At 53.4% G+C, this 16,990-nt stretch overlaps 3 protein-coding genes across 4 annotated transcripts; 1 reads left to right on the forward strand and 2 right to left on the reverse strand.

The window, feature by feature from the left end:
* The first annotated feature begins 335 nt into the window (after nucleotides 1–335).
* Nucleotides 336–8,152, forward strand: GFAP (glial fibrillary acidic protein). Of its 2 annotated transcripts, XM_004374280.2 has the most exons (9): nucleotides 336–850; nucleotides 1,716–1,776; nucleotides 1,975–2,070; nucleotides 2,858–3,019; nucleotides 4,191–4,316; nucleotides 4,589–4,809; nucleotides 5,555–5,598; nucleotides 7,254–7,339; nucleotides 7,940–8,152. In XM_004374280.2, the coding sequence occupies exons 1-9, from the start codon at nucleotides 393–395 to the stop codon at nucleotides 7,979–7,981; spliced, it is 1,296 nt and encodes a 431-aa protein (XP_004374337.1). In that variant the 5' UTR covers nucleotides 336–392; the 3' UTR covers nucleotides 7,982–8,152. The 2 variants fall into 2 exon arrangements, with proteins under 2 accessions (XP_004374337.1, XP_004374338.1); XM_004374281.1 differs by lacking the exons at nucleotides 7,254–7,339; nucleotides 7,940–8,152 and adding an exon at nucleotides 5,975–6,162 and having other exon boundaries at nucleotides 391–850.
* A 2,001-nt stretch (nucleotides 8,153–10,153) lies between these two features.
* On the reverse strand, nucleotides 10,154–11,704 carry FAM187A (family with sequence similarity 187 member A). Its single transcript, XM_004374447.2, has one exon. It carries the CDS (start codon nucleotides 11,702–11,704, stop codon nucleotides 10,460–10,462), a length of 1,245 nt encoding a protein of 414 aa, XP_004374504.1. The 3' UTR covers nucleotides 10,154–10,459.
* A 997-nt stretch (nucleotides 11,705–12,701) lies between these two features.
* CCDC103 (coiled-coil domain containing 103) lies at nucleotides 12,702–15,858 on the reverse strand. The gene is made up of 3 exons (XM_004374282.2): nucleotides 15,694–15,858; nucleotides 14,790–14,946; nucleotides 12,702–13,154 (listed from the first exon to the last, which is right to left on the reverse strand). Exons 1-3 carry the CDS (start codon nucleotides 15,834–15,836, stop codon nucleotides 12,702–12,704), a joined length of 753 nt encoding a protein of 250 aa, XP_004374339.1. The 5' UTR covers nucleotides 15,837–15,858.
* Between the last annotated feature and the right edge of the window lie 1,132 nt (nucleotides 15,859–16,990).

Consider the following 16,990-nt stretch of genomic DNA (forward strand, 5'->3'; position numbering starts at 1 on the left):
TCAGTGAGTGAGGGAATGCCTGGGTGATGGAATCTAAGAGTTGGAAGGCAGGTCAGAGGTCACCTGGTCCAGCCCCTTCCTGACCCACCTTCCTAGAAAGGGGGTCTCCTTGTCCGGTGGTCAGGGCCCTAGACCCAGCATCCGGCCCCAGATGCTACCTATCGGTGCCCCTGTCTGTGGCCCAGGCCAGGGTTGGCATGCCCAGGAACCCTGCCTCTGGGCACAGTGACCTCGGTGGGGTGAGAGGAGGTTTCCCCATGGCTGGGCTGCAGCCCAACCCCACCCCCTCAGGCCATGCCAGGCGGCATTGCTGGGGCAGCCTGGGCAGTGCCAGGCCAGCCCACTCCTCCATAAAGCCCTCAGATGCCAGGAGCGGGCAGAGCCCAGCCGGGATGGAGCGGAGGCGCATCACCTCAGCGGCCCGCCGCTCGTATGTCTCCTCAGAGACAGTGGTGGGGGGCCTGGGTCCCAGCCGCCGCCTGGGGTCTGGCACCCGCCTCTCCCTGGCTCGAATACCCCCTCCACTCCCGGCCCGGGTGGACTTCTCCCTGGCTGGGGCACTCAATGCAGGCTTCAAGGAGACACGGGCCAGTGAGCGGGCCGAGATGATGGAACTCAACGACCGCTTTGCCAGCTACATTGAGAAGGTGCGCTTCCTGGAGCAGCAGAACAAGACACTGGCTGCCGAGCTGAACCAGCTGCGGGCCAAGGAGCCCACCAAGCTGGCTGATGTCTACCAGGCAGAGCTGCGCGAGCTGCGGCTGCGGCTTGATCAGCTCACCGCCACCAGTGCCCGGCTTGAGGCGGAGAGGGACAACCTGGCACAGGACCTGGACACACTGAGGCAGAAGTGAGGAGGGGTATCAAAGAGAGGGGTTCCTGCGCAGGGCGACTGAGCTCCTGAGAAGGATGCCACAGGCCTGCAAGAGTCTCAGGCACAGGGCTCTGACTCCCTGCTCCCTGGGTTTCCCCACCTCTGGGACAGGAGGGTGATCTTTGCTCCCCAAAACAGTGGGAGGGACCGGAAAGAGGCCCAGAGCCTCAGGGGATGAGTCCAGGTACTCAGCACCTCGCAACTGCGGAAAGCTTCGGGGGCAGGGAGCAGGCAGAGACCTGATCGGGCGGGGTCTTTAGGTGTCATCCACTACTGGACCTGGTGACTGTGGGCAGGGAGTTCACCTTTTCTGAGACTGGGTCTACATAAAGGAGGTGTTAAAAGGGGAGAAGGCGGGTGTCTACAAGGAGGATTGGGAGGGGTAGGAGGCTGGGGAAAGAGCAGGCAGGCCTGGGTTCAGAACACACTCTGCCTGTCCCCAGCTTGTGACCTTAAGCAAGCCACCTCAACCTGTGCAGCCTTGAAGTGGGGGTCATAATAAAACCTATTTGAAGAGGTAGCTGCCCAGGGTCCAAGGAACCCCAAGCCTGCCTCCTCCAGTGCTTTGCTGAGCTAGCAGGGCACGTGAGAGGGCTCACAAGTGCAGGAGTGTGTGTTCGCGCACACAGCAGCGAGCAGATGTCGCGGAAATGCCTGCCTGAGTGGGAGCAGGTGCACCAACCCTGATAAGGCCCCTTGGTAATGAGTTAAAGCAAAGTTCCTCGACCACTCACCCTCCTGGCCAAGGCCTCTGTCTAGGACCCCTCTTACCCTGGCTCTCCTGCCACTCTACTGGTCCTGGGAGGAGCCTGGACCCAGGAATGTGTCTCTCCTACTCCAGGTTCCAGGATGAAACCAGCCTGAGGCTGGAGGCAGAGAACAACCTGGCTGGCTATCGACAGGTCAGGGAGGTGGGGGGGGGGGTAGGGCAGGGAGGAGGAAAAGGCTTGAAAGTGGCCCACTCCAACAGAGCCCCCCACCCCAGCCCTCCAGAGCAATGTGCTGCTCCCCCTGGTCCCAGAAGAAGGGGTAAACAAGACTGGGGAATGGAGAGGAAGCATCTGGGGTCAGAGTAGCCCTTTGCCTCCTCCCCACTCCAGGAGGCAGATGAAGCCACCCTGGCCCGCTTAGATCTGGAGAGGAAGATTGAGTCTCTGGAGGAGGAGATCCGGTTCCTGAGGAAGATCCATGAGGAGGTGAGGCCAGGGCAATTGAGGAGGGCCCAAAACAGAGACTGAAACAGAGAGACTGAGACCAAGAGAGACTCAGAGACAGACAGAAGAGAGAAACAGATGGGGATGTGCCGACAAAAAAAGAGAATGAGAAACAGATACAGAGAGACTAAGGGAGAGAGACAGACAAGAGAGTATCCAACCCCTAGTAAAATGCACAGCCACACACACACCACCACCACTCCATTTCCTGAGTATTACAATGGCCCTATTGCCTCATTTTATTTATTTTTTCTTCACAATAGCCCAATGAGGCAGAGGCCATTCCAGTATCATCCCCTCTTCACAGATTAGCACGCTGAGACCCAGAGAGGTTAAGGCACTTGCTATGATTGCACAGCTAGTCTGATTCCACCTCCCTCTGCCATCTGTCTCCCTTAAAATGACAGCCACTCATTAGAAAAGATCTCCCTGAGCTCTGGCCTCAGACCATGGATTCAGAATCCATGTTGCCATGGAACCAGAAACACGGGCACACCATTCACAGAAATACAGTCACCGTCCCCCAAGAATGCAGGCACACTCTCAGTGCTGGCTCCAGCCTGTCCAGCTCTGGGAGGATGACACCATGAAGCCCAAACCATCCTGTCTCTCTTAGCCTGGACCACGTCACTTCCTCCAACTAGGGCTGCCCCAATTCCCTTAGCTGTGCCCGTGTCCGAGGAGCAGGCAGAAGAGGTAATGATGCTGCAGGAAACTCCAGTTGTGGCCTGGGCCCTGAGCCCTGGGACCCTTCTCTCACCTTGGTCAGGAGATGCAGGAGCTCCAGGAGCAGCTGGCCCGGCAGCAGGTCCATGTGGAGTTGGACATGGCCAAGCCAGACCTCACAGCAGCCCTGAGAGAGATCCGCACGCAGTACGAGGCAGTCGCAACCAGCAACATGCACGAGGCAGAGGAGTGGTACCGGTCCAAGGTAGCCTGACTATGGGCAAGCCTGCCTCCTCCAGGCAGCCCTCCTTGCACCATACAGGAGAACTCGGAGGGAGGGTGGAGGAAGGTGGGAGAGGATCTTCTATGGGTGACTGATCTCCAGAGAAATGAGGTGACTTGCCCAGGGTCACACTGGCACTACTACTGCCAACAAGTACCTATCATTATGTGTGCCAGGCCCTAAGTGTTTTACATGGATTATCTTATTATGAAGTAAGTACTGTTCTTTGATAGAGAACTGAGGTCCAGAGAGGTTAAGTAATTTGCCCGAAGTCACACAGCTCCTAAGTAGTAGAGCTGGATTTCTAATCCTAGCCCATCTTCCTCTGGAGCCTGATGCCATTCTTGATTCCTCTGCCAGTCAGTGTCCTAGGTTATAGAATATCTACTGCGTGCCAAGCGGTGCACAGGATGCCGAGAGGTGTCTGACCAAGGAGATGTGATGTGCACCCGAACAAGTACACCTGTCTGCATACAACCTGAGTGCTATAGCATCCATAGAGAATGCCATGGGGCAGAACTTACATATGCAGATCGGGGACCAAGGAAGACGTCATAGAAGGGGGGCATTTGGGCTGGGCAGGACAGACTATGGGCAAGCAGAGGAGGAAGGCAGGGGCATTTCAAGTGGAGGCTACAGCCTAGGCAGAGGCAGGTGCCCAGAGATGCTGGCCCAGAGTGCCAAGCTGAGGAGTGTGAGCAGCTAAAGCCAGTGGTGGTTCTGAGCAAGCGAGAGGCCCCATGGAGCTGTGAGGGCCTCACTCAGGATGGAGTAGAGAGGGCTATTAGAATCCAGGACTCTACTCGGCAGATCCCACTGTTTATGGTGGGGGAGAACAGCATTCAGTACGGTGCATGGAGCTGCCAGTGTTGAAGAGTCTGGATCCTGTGACAAACACTTGTTCTTTGCCGACCAGTCCCTGTGCTAAGTGCTGGAGACACAGCAGTGGCTATCCCCCCCCTACCCCCATGGGTCACAGTCCCCGGGAATAATTCCAACCAGGGCCAACGTCCACGGGGTGACCTGGGCAACCTCCTTCATTTCCCAAAGGCCGTGCCTTCCCATGGGCCATCACAGCTCCCCCATATGCGCCCCCCTGCAGTACCTCAGCCCCAGCCCTTCCCCCTCAGTCTACGGCCCTCTCCCCATTTAGTTTGCGGACCTGACTGACGCTGCCGCCCGGAACACGGAGTTGCTCCGCCAGGCCAAGCACGAGGCCAACGACTACCGGCGCCAGCTGCAGGCCTTAACCTGCGACCTGGAGTCCTTGCGCGGCACGGTGAGCGTGGGCAGGGCTGGTGGAGCTGGGGCTAACCCTGGAAGAGCGGGAAGAGGGGCTGCATTCCCGGGAGACTCTAGAGGCGCAGGGCCAAAGGCGGGGACGAGGGCTGAGAGGCCAGGGCTCTGAAAAGTTACTCCCGGCCGAGGACAGAGGCGGGGCATGGAACAGGGCGGGGAATCGAGGGCGGGGCCTAGGGCCGGGTGGGGCCTGAAGCCCTAGGCGGGGCCTCAGGGAGGGCCCTGGAAGGACCGACCGACTCCACCCAACAGAACGAGTCCCTGGAGAGGCAGATGCGGGAACTGGAGGAGCGCCACGCGCGGGAGGCCGCGAGTTACCAGGAGGCGCTGGCCCGGCTGGAGGAGGAGGGGCAGAGCCTCAAGGACGAGATGGCCCGCCACCTGCAGGAGTACCAGGAGCTGCTCAACGTCAAGCTGGCCCTGGACATCGAGATCGCCACCTACAGGAAGCTGTTGGAGGGCGAGGAGAACCGGTGAGCTCTGCCCTCAGCTGTAGGGAATCCCCACTGCCCCTCCTTGCTGCCCCTCAGTAGAGTCGGCCTTGCTCTCTTCCGGGGCCGCGCCGTGTTCAGCCTTGTGTGCAGCACCCCCCTCCCCCACCTCAGTGCCCAGCATTGTGCCTGCCTAACACACAGTAGGTATTCAATAAATGTTTGATGAATGAATAGATTCCATTCAACCGATATTGATTAGGTCCCATGGCCAAGGACCCCCCGCAAACTTAGAGGCTCACTCCTCACCCTCCCAACAAAGATTGGGCTTCTTTGATCCTGATGGATGTCTCCTGCCTCCTCAGAACATTCTTCATCACTCACCTGTCCCCTCTGCCATCATCCAAGCTCCACTCTCCTTTGGCCGGAGATGTTCCCCGAGCAGTGGTTAAGTGCTATGGCTGTTAACCAAAATGTCAGCAGTTCGAATCCACCAGCCACTCCTTGGAAACCCTATGGAATCAACCTGACGGCAATGAATTTGGTTTTTAGTTTGATTTTACACTCCTTTGGACAGAGATGTTCCCCTTGCAGATAACACTGCAGCCCCTTGAAGGCTCTTGGAGCCCCAGAGAGCACGCTGGCTGCTGGGAAAAGCTAGGAGATGAGATTGGCTTTTTTCCTGGCAAGCTAAAGGGCCTCAAGGCTGTCATGATGACCCTGGACAGAATCCTGGCCTGGGGATGTCCTAGGGCAGCCAGGTCACCCATCTCCCTCTGTCTTTCAGCATCACCATTCCAGTGCAGACCTTCTCCAACCTGCAGATCCGAGGTCAGTAGAGCAGGGCCTTGTGGGAAGGGTGTTGGACTCCTGCACCCTCCCCAGGCCCATGGGCTCTTGCTTTGGCCGGGGGCCAAGGACCAGGGCAAAGCAATCTGGTACAAGGGGTTTGGTACTCTCCTTGGGGGTTTTGTGATTCACTGCAGACCTTCTAGCCAGAACACATATTCCCAGGACCTTTCCCAGTGAGGCATCCAGCTGCTCCTGGTCTGCTCTGGCCCGTGTCCCGCTGCCCCTTCCTGTGCCCTATTCCACTGCAGAACTGGGGGAGGGTCTTAACCTCTCCCCTGTCAGCAGGTCCCTGAGCAAGTTCTGCCTGTCTAAGTGTTTTATGTTTTTGTTTTTTTTTAACTGCTTGTCACTGCAGGGGACAAAAGCACCAGAGAAGGGGAAGGTCACAAGGTCACAAGACATCTCAAAAACCTCACAATACAAGTTATACCAATAGAGGTGCACCCGATTGTAAACGGAGCCCTGCCGGCTCTAGGTTAGCTGCCTGCCTGTCAGACACAGCGCTTTTCTCAGCTTGACAGGGAGTGAGCCTCACCAAGCCCAACATATGTTTAATGATCAGAGCTGGCCAGTGCTAACAGTGGTGTGTCCTTGAGTACTCAGAAGAGAGGCTCTGAGGCCAGGCTCTGCCTCACGTTATCCTCGTCACTGGGAAAGCCCCTTGGGTCTGGCAGTGCCTGGCAGCGGCCAGGCTATCTATTTAATTCCTGTCCCCAAGGCTCCATTGCTCAGCTCATTGCTGATTCAGCCCAGAGGATTATTTCCCCCTGGACTGCTGCTCTTGTAGTGAATAAAGTTTTATGCTCTCTGTTCTTAATTTTAAATACTAGTGAATATGACATGTTATATTTTTCTCTTGGAGAGAGGGGAAACTAAATTACTTTTTACTTGTATGTAGCTCTCGAGTGATTCTTAGAAAGGGGAAAAAATTCTTCTTCTGGGCTAGAAAATTAAGGAATACCTGATATTCATGTCCCGGGGTTTAATGCAACATCAGAAGGGTTAACCAAGCTGACCAGGTAGAGATAATACTGGCAGGTGCCAGGTGGTAAAGGCAGATAAGAGGCAGAGAGAAGTAGGAAAAGGGAAAGGGGACAGGCAAAGGACCCACATGTAATGAGCACTAATATGTGCCAAATAATTAACATACATTATTTCAATTCGCTGGCTCCTCACTCCCACCTAGAGAAGTAGGCACCATCATCCTCATTTTTCCAATGAGGAAACTGAGGCTGAGAGGTAAATTAATTCCCACAGTCGTATGGCTGGTTAGTGGCTGAGCTGGGACTCAAGCTCCGGTCTTCCCGATTTCAGAGTACTCCCCATGTCCGCCTTCCTTGGCACAATGCTGGGTTATCAAAAAGCCAGGTGCCAGACAAGGGTTTGTGGTGGGGCTGAAATGAAGCCAGGCCAGGAGACACAGTAGGGCACTGGACAGAGCAGCCAGCACTTGCCCAGCACAGTCTCCAGCCCCTTTGGAAGTGGCTTGGCTTGGAAGTGGCTTGGCTGCTCCCTGCCTGGTTGGATGGGCTCTCTTGCTCAGGATTGGAGGTGTGTGATGCGGAGGCTGAGGGTGGGAGAGGATGCCTAGTCCCCAAGAGCCCATGGGAGGCCTCCTGTCCTCACGCCTGCAGAAACCAGCCTGGACACCAAGTCCGTGTCTGAAGGCCACCTCAAGAGGAACATCGTGGTGAAGACTGTGGAGATGCAGGATGGAGAGGTGAGGATTCTGAGGCCAGTCTCGGTGACAGCCGGGGACTGGCCCACAGAAAGGCCTCGACAATGCACAGGAGCTCCCTAGAGAGCTGGATGTAATTTCATTTCTCCAGCCTCTCCACTGGCTGTTCTAAGGGGTGCGTGGGTACCTAGGCCACGAGATGGGGTCCTAGCTCAGGCTGTCTCCCTTTCGTACCCTCAGAGTCAGGTGCCTCCAGCCCCAGAGAGAGTTAAGGTTAACGTTTTCACCCCTAACTCTGGCCTGGACAGTTGGGAAGAGGGAGGGCTTTCAATTTCCAGCTTGGTTAAAGGAACCTCTCAGAGAGATGAGAAGGGGGATTTGGCATCAGCGCCCCCCCCCCCCCCCCATTCACACCAGCAACAGTAATAGTCTTAACACCATTAGCTTACCAGGTGCCCAGCACTGTGTAAAATGCTTTATAGGCATTACCTCATTTACTCCTCTGACTACGGTTATCACAGAAAAGAAAGATCCAGGGAGGTGGGACTTGCCCAGGGTTACACAGCCTAGCAGTGGTGGGCTGGGCTGGGGTCAGTGTGAGCTCCCAACTATTGCACTGTGCACCTTCCATGTCCCCTGCAGGTCATCAAGGAGTCCAAGCAGGAGCACAAGGACGTGATGTGACACAGGACCCACCTGGTGGCCCTTGCCTCACAGTGTGGCGGCCTGCAGCTGGAGGCAGGGTAGCTGTTCCTCCTCTGTTAGTAATCTCCCCAGACCTGAGTTCCCACCCTCCCCACCTCTTTGCCAGCTTGCTGCCTTAGGCCCCATCAGCATTAGGGCTGCCAGACAGCACCCACCAGCACCCAGCAACTCCAACTAACGGCACTAATGCTGGGAGCTGCATTGCACTCACTCACCCCAAAGGGGTGGCCTGCGGAGGCATGGCCAGCAGCTTGGGTTAGGAGGGATGGGAGAAGCTGAAAAGGGCAGGGGAACCTGATAAATTCACTTTCCACATCCCCAATACTTGTTGTTATGGTAACAGTTGCCAGAGCCAGTCTCCACGACTGTCTGGGAACTGGGTCTTTGAGTTTCCTCGGGCTGCTGGAGGAAAACCGAGACTCTGAGACAGGAAAGGGGAGTCCCCGCAGGCAAGGAAGCCCTGGCCAGAGGCTTTTTCTTCTAGCCTGACCCTGGCTAGCCTGAGAGTAGGTGGACATGTCCTGTTACCTGGTGTGGTCACCAGACAGAATTCCTGGCCTGCCCAGATCTCAGAGGGGCTCCTGAGTGGTGACTCAGATGTCTCCGCTCCACTGAGCCACCATCCAGGGAACCAGCCTGTGGGATCCTGTGGGCATGTGGGAGCTTGATTCTCAGAACTTGGGGGATGATAGTGTAAGTGGAGAGGGAAGGGGTGCCGGGAGGGAGTAGAGGGGGGCTGCCTGGCCCCTAGGTATGGGTACAGAGAGGCCAAGCCCTACATACAGGCTGGAGGGGGTGCTGATGGGGATAGTGGGGGGCTGTAGGTGACACTTGGCCTTTAGATCATGGAAATCAAGAAGTGACTCACCTTCTTGAAGATGCTGCTGAAACAGGAGAGAGTAGGGCTGCTGCCCATGGCAGAGGAGTTGGGGGGTGGGGGGGCGGCGGCGGAGACAGCTTTATTTTAGTTTCAAAGGCCTCTGCCTCACCTTCTAGTCCCTGTCCATCTAGGCCTCAGAATCCCCGGGACTGCCACATCCTGACCCCAGCAAATGACCCTTTCTACCCCATAATGACCAGCTGCTTTTCCCTAAGCCAGGGGCCCCTTGTGGTCCCCTCTCACTCACACACAAAAAATACTCCCATATTTTAGCCACGTACCCTATTTTATAAGCCAAGAACTTGAGGCACAAGCCTGGAGGTAGGGAAGCTCAGGGCAGATGCTTCCAGCCCAGAGCACCTGCTCTGCTTTCCCTGGGAAGACAGTAGTGGGCCCAGAAGTGGGGCTGAGAAGGCCCACTCCAGGGTCCCGCTCTCTGCTCAAAGCGCAATGAGAGGGAGAGGTGGGGGTCCTTCCCTCTTTCCCAAGACTTGATGCCCTCTCTCCTCAACCCTTCCTGCCACCTGCTGCTGACCTTCAGGGCACTACTGCTGCCTTTAGTCACTGAGAAAAAATAAAGACAAATGCTGCGGCCTTCCCCAGAGTGGACTCGAATCTGTCAGACAGGTGGGGCCGGGGAGGACATAGCCTTGGACAAGACCCAACTTGCTTCTTATCACTGATCATCTTGGCACACCCCCCGCCAGACCACCACAGCAGCAGCCCCAGAGCCACATGACAAATCCCATATCTAACCCTGCTCTGCCACAGTAGCCCTGGAGGCCCTGACCTATTGCTCCCTCCCTCTCTTCTCACCCCTAACCCTCAGCCTGGGTACAATCTCTCAGAAAAGCTCTGAGTTTGATCCCCACTTTCCTCGCTCATTTCCCCTGTACTACCAGTTGCCATCAAGTGGACTCTGACTCATGGCGACCCCATGCATGGCAGAGTGGAGCTGTGCTCCATCAGGTTTTCAGTGGCTGATTTTTCAGAAGTAGATCAGCAGGCCTTTCTTCCAAGATGCCTCTGGATAGACTTAAATCTCCAGCCTTTCAGTTAGCAGCCAAGCACATTATCCCGTGTACTAGTCTTTACCTTTATTCCATTTCTTCCTGCCAGTCCAAGGACAAGGCTGGGGAGGAAGCCAAAGGGGATACAAACTAGGACTCCCCTCTTTTCTTCCTTCCTCTCCCTGTTACCCCCAATTCAATCAGTAACCACTTGGCAAACTTCAAAGGCAAGAAGGTAAAAGTACCTCAAACACTATTCAACACAGAGTAGGACATTTGATAAATGTTGGGTTCATTTCTTCTGTGATCCGAGTGTAAAGTCAGAAAACGTGCACCCTGGCTACCTCCAGCCTGACCTGAGTCCCCAAACTCCCACCTGCCTCTGGCTTCCCCACTTCCCAGATCAGGCCCCAGATCCACCCATGAAAATGGGGAGCAGATTGTAACAGATTTGTCCACGCCTCTTTGCCACATGTCCCAGGCCAGGATGCCCATTTAGAGGAATCTGGTATCATTTCACAAACACATTTAAGCACAACTGGTCTTCAGGGCTGGGGAAGAGAGAGCCTAGGGGGAGAAGTTGGGACAACAGTGGAATAAGTAACAGCAGCAACGACAGAGGTGAATAGTGGCAAAGACTGCTGTGATGAGCAGGTAGCCTATCAGGGTGAGCTGGAGGACAGAGCGAGTCTCAGGGTCTGAGAAGGAGACCTGGTAGTGCCCTCGAGATTTCACAGCCAGCCGGAACCCAGCGACTCGCACCCCCTGCCGCCAGCAATAGTAGATGCCCCGGTCACTCAGCTGGGTGAAGCGGATGTGGAGCTGGTTGCCATGGTCGATGAACACTCGCATGGACCTGTTTATGCCCTTCAGGTATTGTGTGCGGTACAGGTGCTGGTGGTCCTTGTCCCAGGCCACAGCATGCTCTGGCCGGGCGCCAGGGCAGGAGATAATAAGTCCATGGCCCAGCCTCTGCCTGTGGAACTGAATGGGCACCTGGGGCACCCAGGGCCGGCTGCCCACTTTGGACACATAATTGAAGATGGCCAGTATGCCCTCTCGGATCGTCTTCCTCTTCTCACAGGACACCAGGCAGCTCCGAACCAGCAGCTCAGGTGTGTGGTCCCTGGCCATAGTCCGCAGCTTCCTTGGCACAGCCTGCGAACCACAGGACACCACATCAGGCATTGTCTTGTGGTAGCGTGGGGAGAGGTCTGGGCTCTGCAAGTAGCAGAGGCCAATGCGCCACTGCTCCCCGCGCACCCCGCAGCGGTCGCAGGGGGTCCACTCCCAGAAGGTGGTGAAGACGTGCAAGTCCCCGTGGTACTCATCTTCAAAGGGCTCCTGGCCCTCGTCCTTGAAGGTGGCCACCATCCCCTCACTGCTCTGGATGTCCACATCGTAGGCGTAAAAGTAGTCCCCCTTGCGGGTGCCGCAGAAGTACAGGCCTGAGTCCTCGGGCTGGGCCCGGAAAACAAGCAAGCTGAACATGCGGATGCTGAAGCGGACCAGCATGTCACTGCCCACACGTACTTGAGCTGCCTCCGTCAGCACCCGCCCATCGAAGTCTGTCAGCACTTTGGTGTGGCCGCTGCCTAGGTGCTTTTGGTAATACCAGACCACAGCTGACACCTCCTCTGGCTTGCAGTGGCAGGGAAGCTCAAAGCTCATGTCGGCCAGGTAGGCTGCATTGTCAAACATCAAGAAAGCTGGGCAGGGGGTTTTCTGAAAAATGTTCTCCTTCTCCACAATTTCAAAGGCCTGGAGACTGCCCCACACCCACAGGAGCACAGTGGTGTGGGCCAGGCTCATGCCTGCAGGATAGAAGGGTCAGAGGCTGTAAGGCAAAACCAAGGTACTAAAGGCCTTCAGGGCTTCTAAAACTCACTTTTGGGAGCAGTCTACAAGGAAAGGATTAAGCAGCCAGAAGAACAAGCAACAGTCTGCAGAGGAAGCTGCCAAAGGCAAGGCAAATTATTCCCAGGTGATGTACAAGATGCCCTTCTAATGTTCCAGACCTTGTCTCATGGGAAAACCATTCTAGAACCTGGCGCTCACTTCCCATTCTAGAACACTGGCACTCACCTATGAATGGGTCGGGGAAACCAGAAAGAGAAGCAAGGGCCCAGATGCTAGGACAGGGAAATGTCTGCCTCACTGCTCCAGGCCCTGGCCCATCTGCCTGGTAGAAAAGTCTTCCATTTTACAATCCAGGAGATGGAGGAAACCCATATGCTTGCACATCTGGCATCTGTAAGAAGCCTGGGACTCTGGCCAGACCTGAGCCGATAGCTTGGGGCTTTCCCAGACCCAAGTGCACAGGAACTCAGTCCCTGGTGATAAATGCTGCACCCCAAATAAGGTAGTATTTGATCATTCATTGATTAAACATCCATTCATTGGTTTTGGGTTATAAATATTCTTATTGAGAGCTGTGGAGATCAGTACTTATTTCCCATGGAAGATTTTCCCTTTAAGTGGAACTTTAGCAGCATTTGGTTGGGCACACACCCATCTCTCAGGGCCAGCACACTAGAGGCTTGGCAAGCTCTAAAGGCGCCATCTAAGGGTGGGAAACAAAACTGCTTTCAACTTCTTGGGCCCTTGACTCCCACACAGTTCAAAATACAGAGCCACAGAGGGACAGGCGCCATGAGGAAGACTCAATTCCTCCTTTTTCTGTGAAAATTCCAAGTTGAGAAGACAATCAGGTATGGGCTTCTCTTTATAGCCCTCAGTGTCCCCAAGACAACAACCAATAAAAAACACCTCCGTGACCACTGGGGGCCTCTGAGGGCAGCTGGTCCTATCAGTTCACCTGGTATAGCCCCAGTAGCTCCTGCAGGAGCCTCTCCTCCTCCTGGGGCCCACCAGGCTGCTCTTCCAGACTCTGCTCCTCCTGGCTGAGCCCCTCCTTTGTGAGTCTAGGGGCACTCATGGCCTGCAGCTTCCGAAACAAGCCTCTGCAGCTCTCCCTCTCTGTGTGGCTCAGCAGGCTCAGGTTCAAGGTGAAGCGCCCAGTGCTGGCCAGGTTGTGCAAGATCCCAAGAACAGCCACCCGGTCGGCTGGCCTCACATGATCAGCCAGTGTCACCAGAAGCTCCCCTAGAAGTCCAAACCCCACATCCGCCTGGAAGAGGTGGCCCAGCTTTGGGCCCCCGAGCTGCAGCAGGGCCTGGTAGCGCTCTGGCCCGCTCCGCAAGTGTCGCCGCCAATCACGGTAGAACTCTGCTGAGGTCTCAGGCTGGAAGAGTGTTTTCACCTAGACCACAAAGGAAGAAGGAAAGGAGACCAGAGCTCTTCCAGCTGCTCTGGGACAGTGAGGGCAGCTGTGGGTTTTCATCTTAGCTCCGGCACTGCTCTCTGAGCACTGGGAAGGCTGCAGTCCTGTGGGTCTCATTTTTAGATCAGGAACTAGGGGTGGGACAGGGAGGGCAGGCCCTAAGGAAAACTAAGCCACGATTTGAGATTCTCAGTTGTACCAGGATTTTCCCTCTGATGAATGGGGACATGGCCCCGGTCTACGAGAGTAAGTCAGGGTTTACTCTGAGCAGCGTGGAGGGGATGATTGGAACTCAAGGTAAGTGTCAAGGATCTGACAGGCTATGTCTCCCTCCAACACTGCCACAGGATCATTATAGTATATACAATACAAGGCAGAGGTGGAGAAACCCAAACCTGCTCTGGGAATGAAAGTCAAAGGGCTGGCTGAAGGGGGCCTGCCCAGCCCACCTTTCTAACTTGATCTCCCAGCCCGACTTGGCCACATCATCAGCTGGCTGCTTTGCTTTGTGGGATCAGAGGCAGAAACCTGACTCTGTTGGCTTAACATGAAAACAACAATAGTAATAACAACTAAACAAAGTTTGGTTACATAGATATATAACTATGCATAAATATGTACAGGAAGGCATATATGAGTAACTGTAGGCACATATATATACATGTTTATGCATACTGCATATATTTTCAAGTATAAGATAAAGCACATAGGGGCACAGTTATGGATACTCACTAGACACAACCAAACACCTCATGGGATTGGTCTACTGAGTTTGACAGCAGAGTCTCATGGGGCAAGTCAGTCAACTGGCATAATCTAGTCTGTAAAGACAATGCTATATCCTAGTTTGGTGAGTTGAGTCTGGAGTCTGAAAAACTCATGAGCGGCCGTCTAAGATACACTATTGGCCTCTACTCGTCCGGAGCTAAAGAGAGAGAAGGAAACCAAAGACTCAAAGAAGAGTCTACACAAACAATGACATCACCTACCCTGAGAACAGAAGAACTAGATGGTGCCCGGCTACCACCACCAACTGTTCCAACCAGGACTCAGTAGATGGTCCCAGATAGAATGGGAGAAAAATGTAGAACAAAACCCAAATTCCTAAAAAAAAAGGCCAGACTTACTGGATCAGAAGAGACTAGATGAACCCCCAAGATTATTGCCCTGAGACACTCTTTCAGCTTGGAACTCAAACCACTCCAAGAGGTCACCTTTCAGCCAAGTGATAGACTGGCACATAAAATAAATAATATCACCCCTGAGTACTGTGCTCCTCAAAATAATTATCTAGATGAAATCAAATGGTTAACATTTACCCTAGACCAAAGATGAGAAGGCTAGGGTGGACAAGGTAGCAGATTAATGGAAACAGAACAACCAAAATGGAAATAATGAGAATGCTGATATATTGTGAAGAATATAACCAATTTCACTGAACAGTATGTGCAGAAATTGTTAAATAAGAACCTAATTTCCTGTGAAAACTTTCACCAAAAACACAATAAAACATTTTTTAAAAAATAATAAGGCAAAGGTATATGTTGTGAGAAGACAGGTTTGGGAGCTTAGGGCAGAGAACCTACTGGGCTAAAGAGGCTGGGCCTCATCTACCTGGAATATTTCCGTGGCCTCATCCTGGCAGGTGCTTCCCCGAGTACTGTGACAGTTCCTTCCCTTAGCAGCGTGACAGTTCCAGGGTGCGGTTTTCTTCCCTCCCATCTTGTCCTTCCGCTCCAGAGGTTTCAAATGTGAAGCAAGGACAATACCCCTGTGGACACAGGACAGAGACTGAGGGGTGGACTTAGTGCTGTTACAAGTAGGTGTGAGGCAGCTGGACTGTGCACGATACAAGCTGAATCTGTTAACAGGCAGTTATGGATTGAATTGTGTCCCCCTAAAATACATCTTGGATCTTAACCCCTATACCTTTGTTATGTTAACGAGGCCATTCCAGTGTAGGATGTGTCCTAAACCTAATCACCTCTGAGTTATAAAAAGAGATTAGACACAGAGGCAAGCACATACTGAGGAAGACAGATGCCATGTGAGGATTGCTAAGGAACCAGGGAACACCTGGGCTACCAACAAGGAAGGAATCACCACAGCTGAGACCCTGATTTGGACTTTTAGCCTCCAGAACTGTGAGAAAATAAATTTCTGTTCATGAAAGCCACCCACTTGTGGTGTTTGTGTTACAGCAGCACTAGGAAACAAAATGACAATAATAATAATAGCAACAACAATAATAATAGCAACAGTAGTCGACAGTTTTTCAGCACTACCTATGTGCTAGATACTGTGCTCAGAATATTACATGCAATAACTCATTAAATCATAACAATTGTTCTCATTTTAGAAATCAGGAATTGAGGCTCAGAGAGGTTAAGTAACCCATACAAGATCACACAGCTAATAAGAGGTGAGGCCAGAACTGAAGCCCAGAACTATCTGACTCCAGAGCCCTTCCCTTTATCCACTATAGTCTACTGTAACAGGGACATAGCAGTGAGCCAACCTGAACTCCTCATAAGATGTCACCCTCTGTTCCACTGCCCGTAACTTGGCAGCATTCTCCTGCTTGTACGTCTCATCAGCGGTGAGTGCAGCCTGCAGCTCTTTCTCCAAAGCTTTGAAGTCAATGATGTCATTCCTTTCCATGGCCTGTGCCTGGGAAGGTAAAGGAAATAAACATCAGCAGAGGGTCAGTATCAGGGAAAAGAGGAAGCCTCTGGATTCCTTGCCAGCCCACAAAATGACCCCAAAGCACTCTGGGTATCTTGGAGAAGAGGATAGTGTTACAAAAATCTAGTTTTTTACATAACAGAGGGGAGTTGAGTTGCAGAGTGGGAACTTGCACAAGACTTGTTGTTACTGAAAATAGAATAGGGAGCCCTGACTTTCAGTTTGGAGCCCTGTGTTAATTTTGTTTTCTGCCTCTAAAAATATTTTAATTTTGCATGCTTTGGCTGAGGAGGCTTTTGGATCTCAGAATTCAGTCAATTCATTTTATAGCGAATTGTTGGGATAGAGGACCTCACACAAAAGCTGAACTATTATCAGCTACTCTATAGCCCTAGGATAAAAATCTCATCCTGCATTAAACATCTTTAATCGGGAAGGATAATTTTCACCCAAATCAGATGCAATAATTGAGCAGGAAATCAAGTAGAAGTGGCAGAGGAAGGGGCTCAGTGATCCCTGTTCTCAAATCCCTCTGTCCAGCCCTGGGCTGGAGCACAGATCCTTATGTACTCAGGCAATCTCTTTAGCCCTGCCACTATACTTCTGGAGCCTCCGTGTATCTGATGCTGACAGGCCCTTTCTACAGGCAGGTTATCTACATGGGTTCTAGTCTTTAACATTTATTTGCTGTAAGATCTCTCTTTAACCTGCTGGTGGATTAGACTAGATTTTGTGGCAGAGGCATAATCAACAGCCTTAGGGAAGGGAAGCAGGAGGTGCGCATCCAACCCAACAGCCACCAACACAAAGAAATCAAACGCCAACAAGGGGCTGGGATGGGCCGGGTCAGGAACTGAACTCAGGCATCCTGGCTCCTGCTGGTTCTAAGGCCTCCCCAGTAGTTGAACAGAGAGAGCAACTAACCCTTCCGCCTCCCTAAGTCAGACACCGGGAAGTTCACCCCAGCAGCCCGGGTCTCGGACCCCTTGCTTTCTTTGGGGATCCCCTGAAAACACCAGGGTACAAAGGACGCTCGGCACAAACCACTCCTACCCGCTGTGGTTGCCTAGCAACTGTCCCAACATCCTGCCCACGTGATCTTCTCGAAGGCCCCTTTTCAGGGTGGCTCC

Source organism: Trichechus manatus, unplaced genomic scaffold (genome assembly GCF_000243295.1).
Source record: "Trichechus manatus latirostris isolate Lorelei unplaced genomic scaffold, TriManLat1.0 scaffold00028, whole genome shotgun sequence".
NCBI lineage: Eukaryota > Metazoa > Chordata > Mammalia > Sirenia > Trichechidae > Trichechus > Trichechus manatus.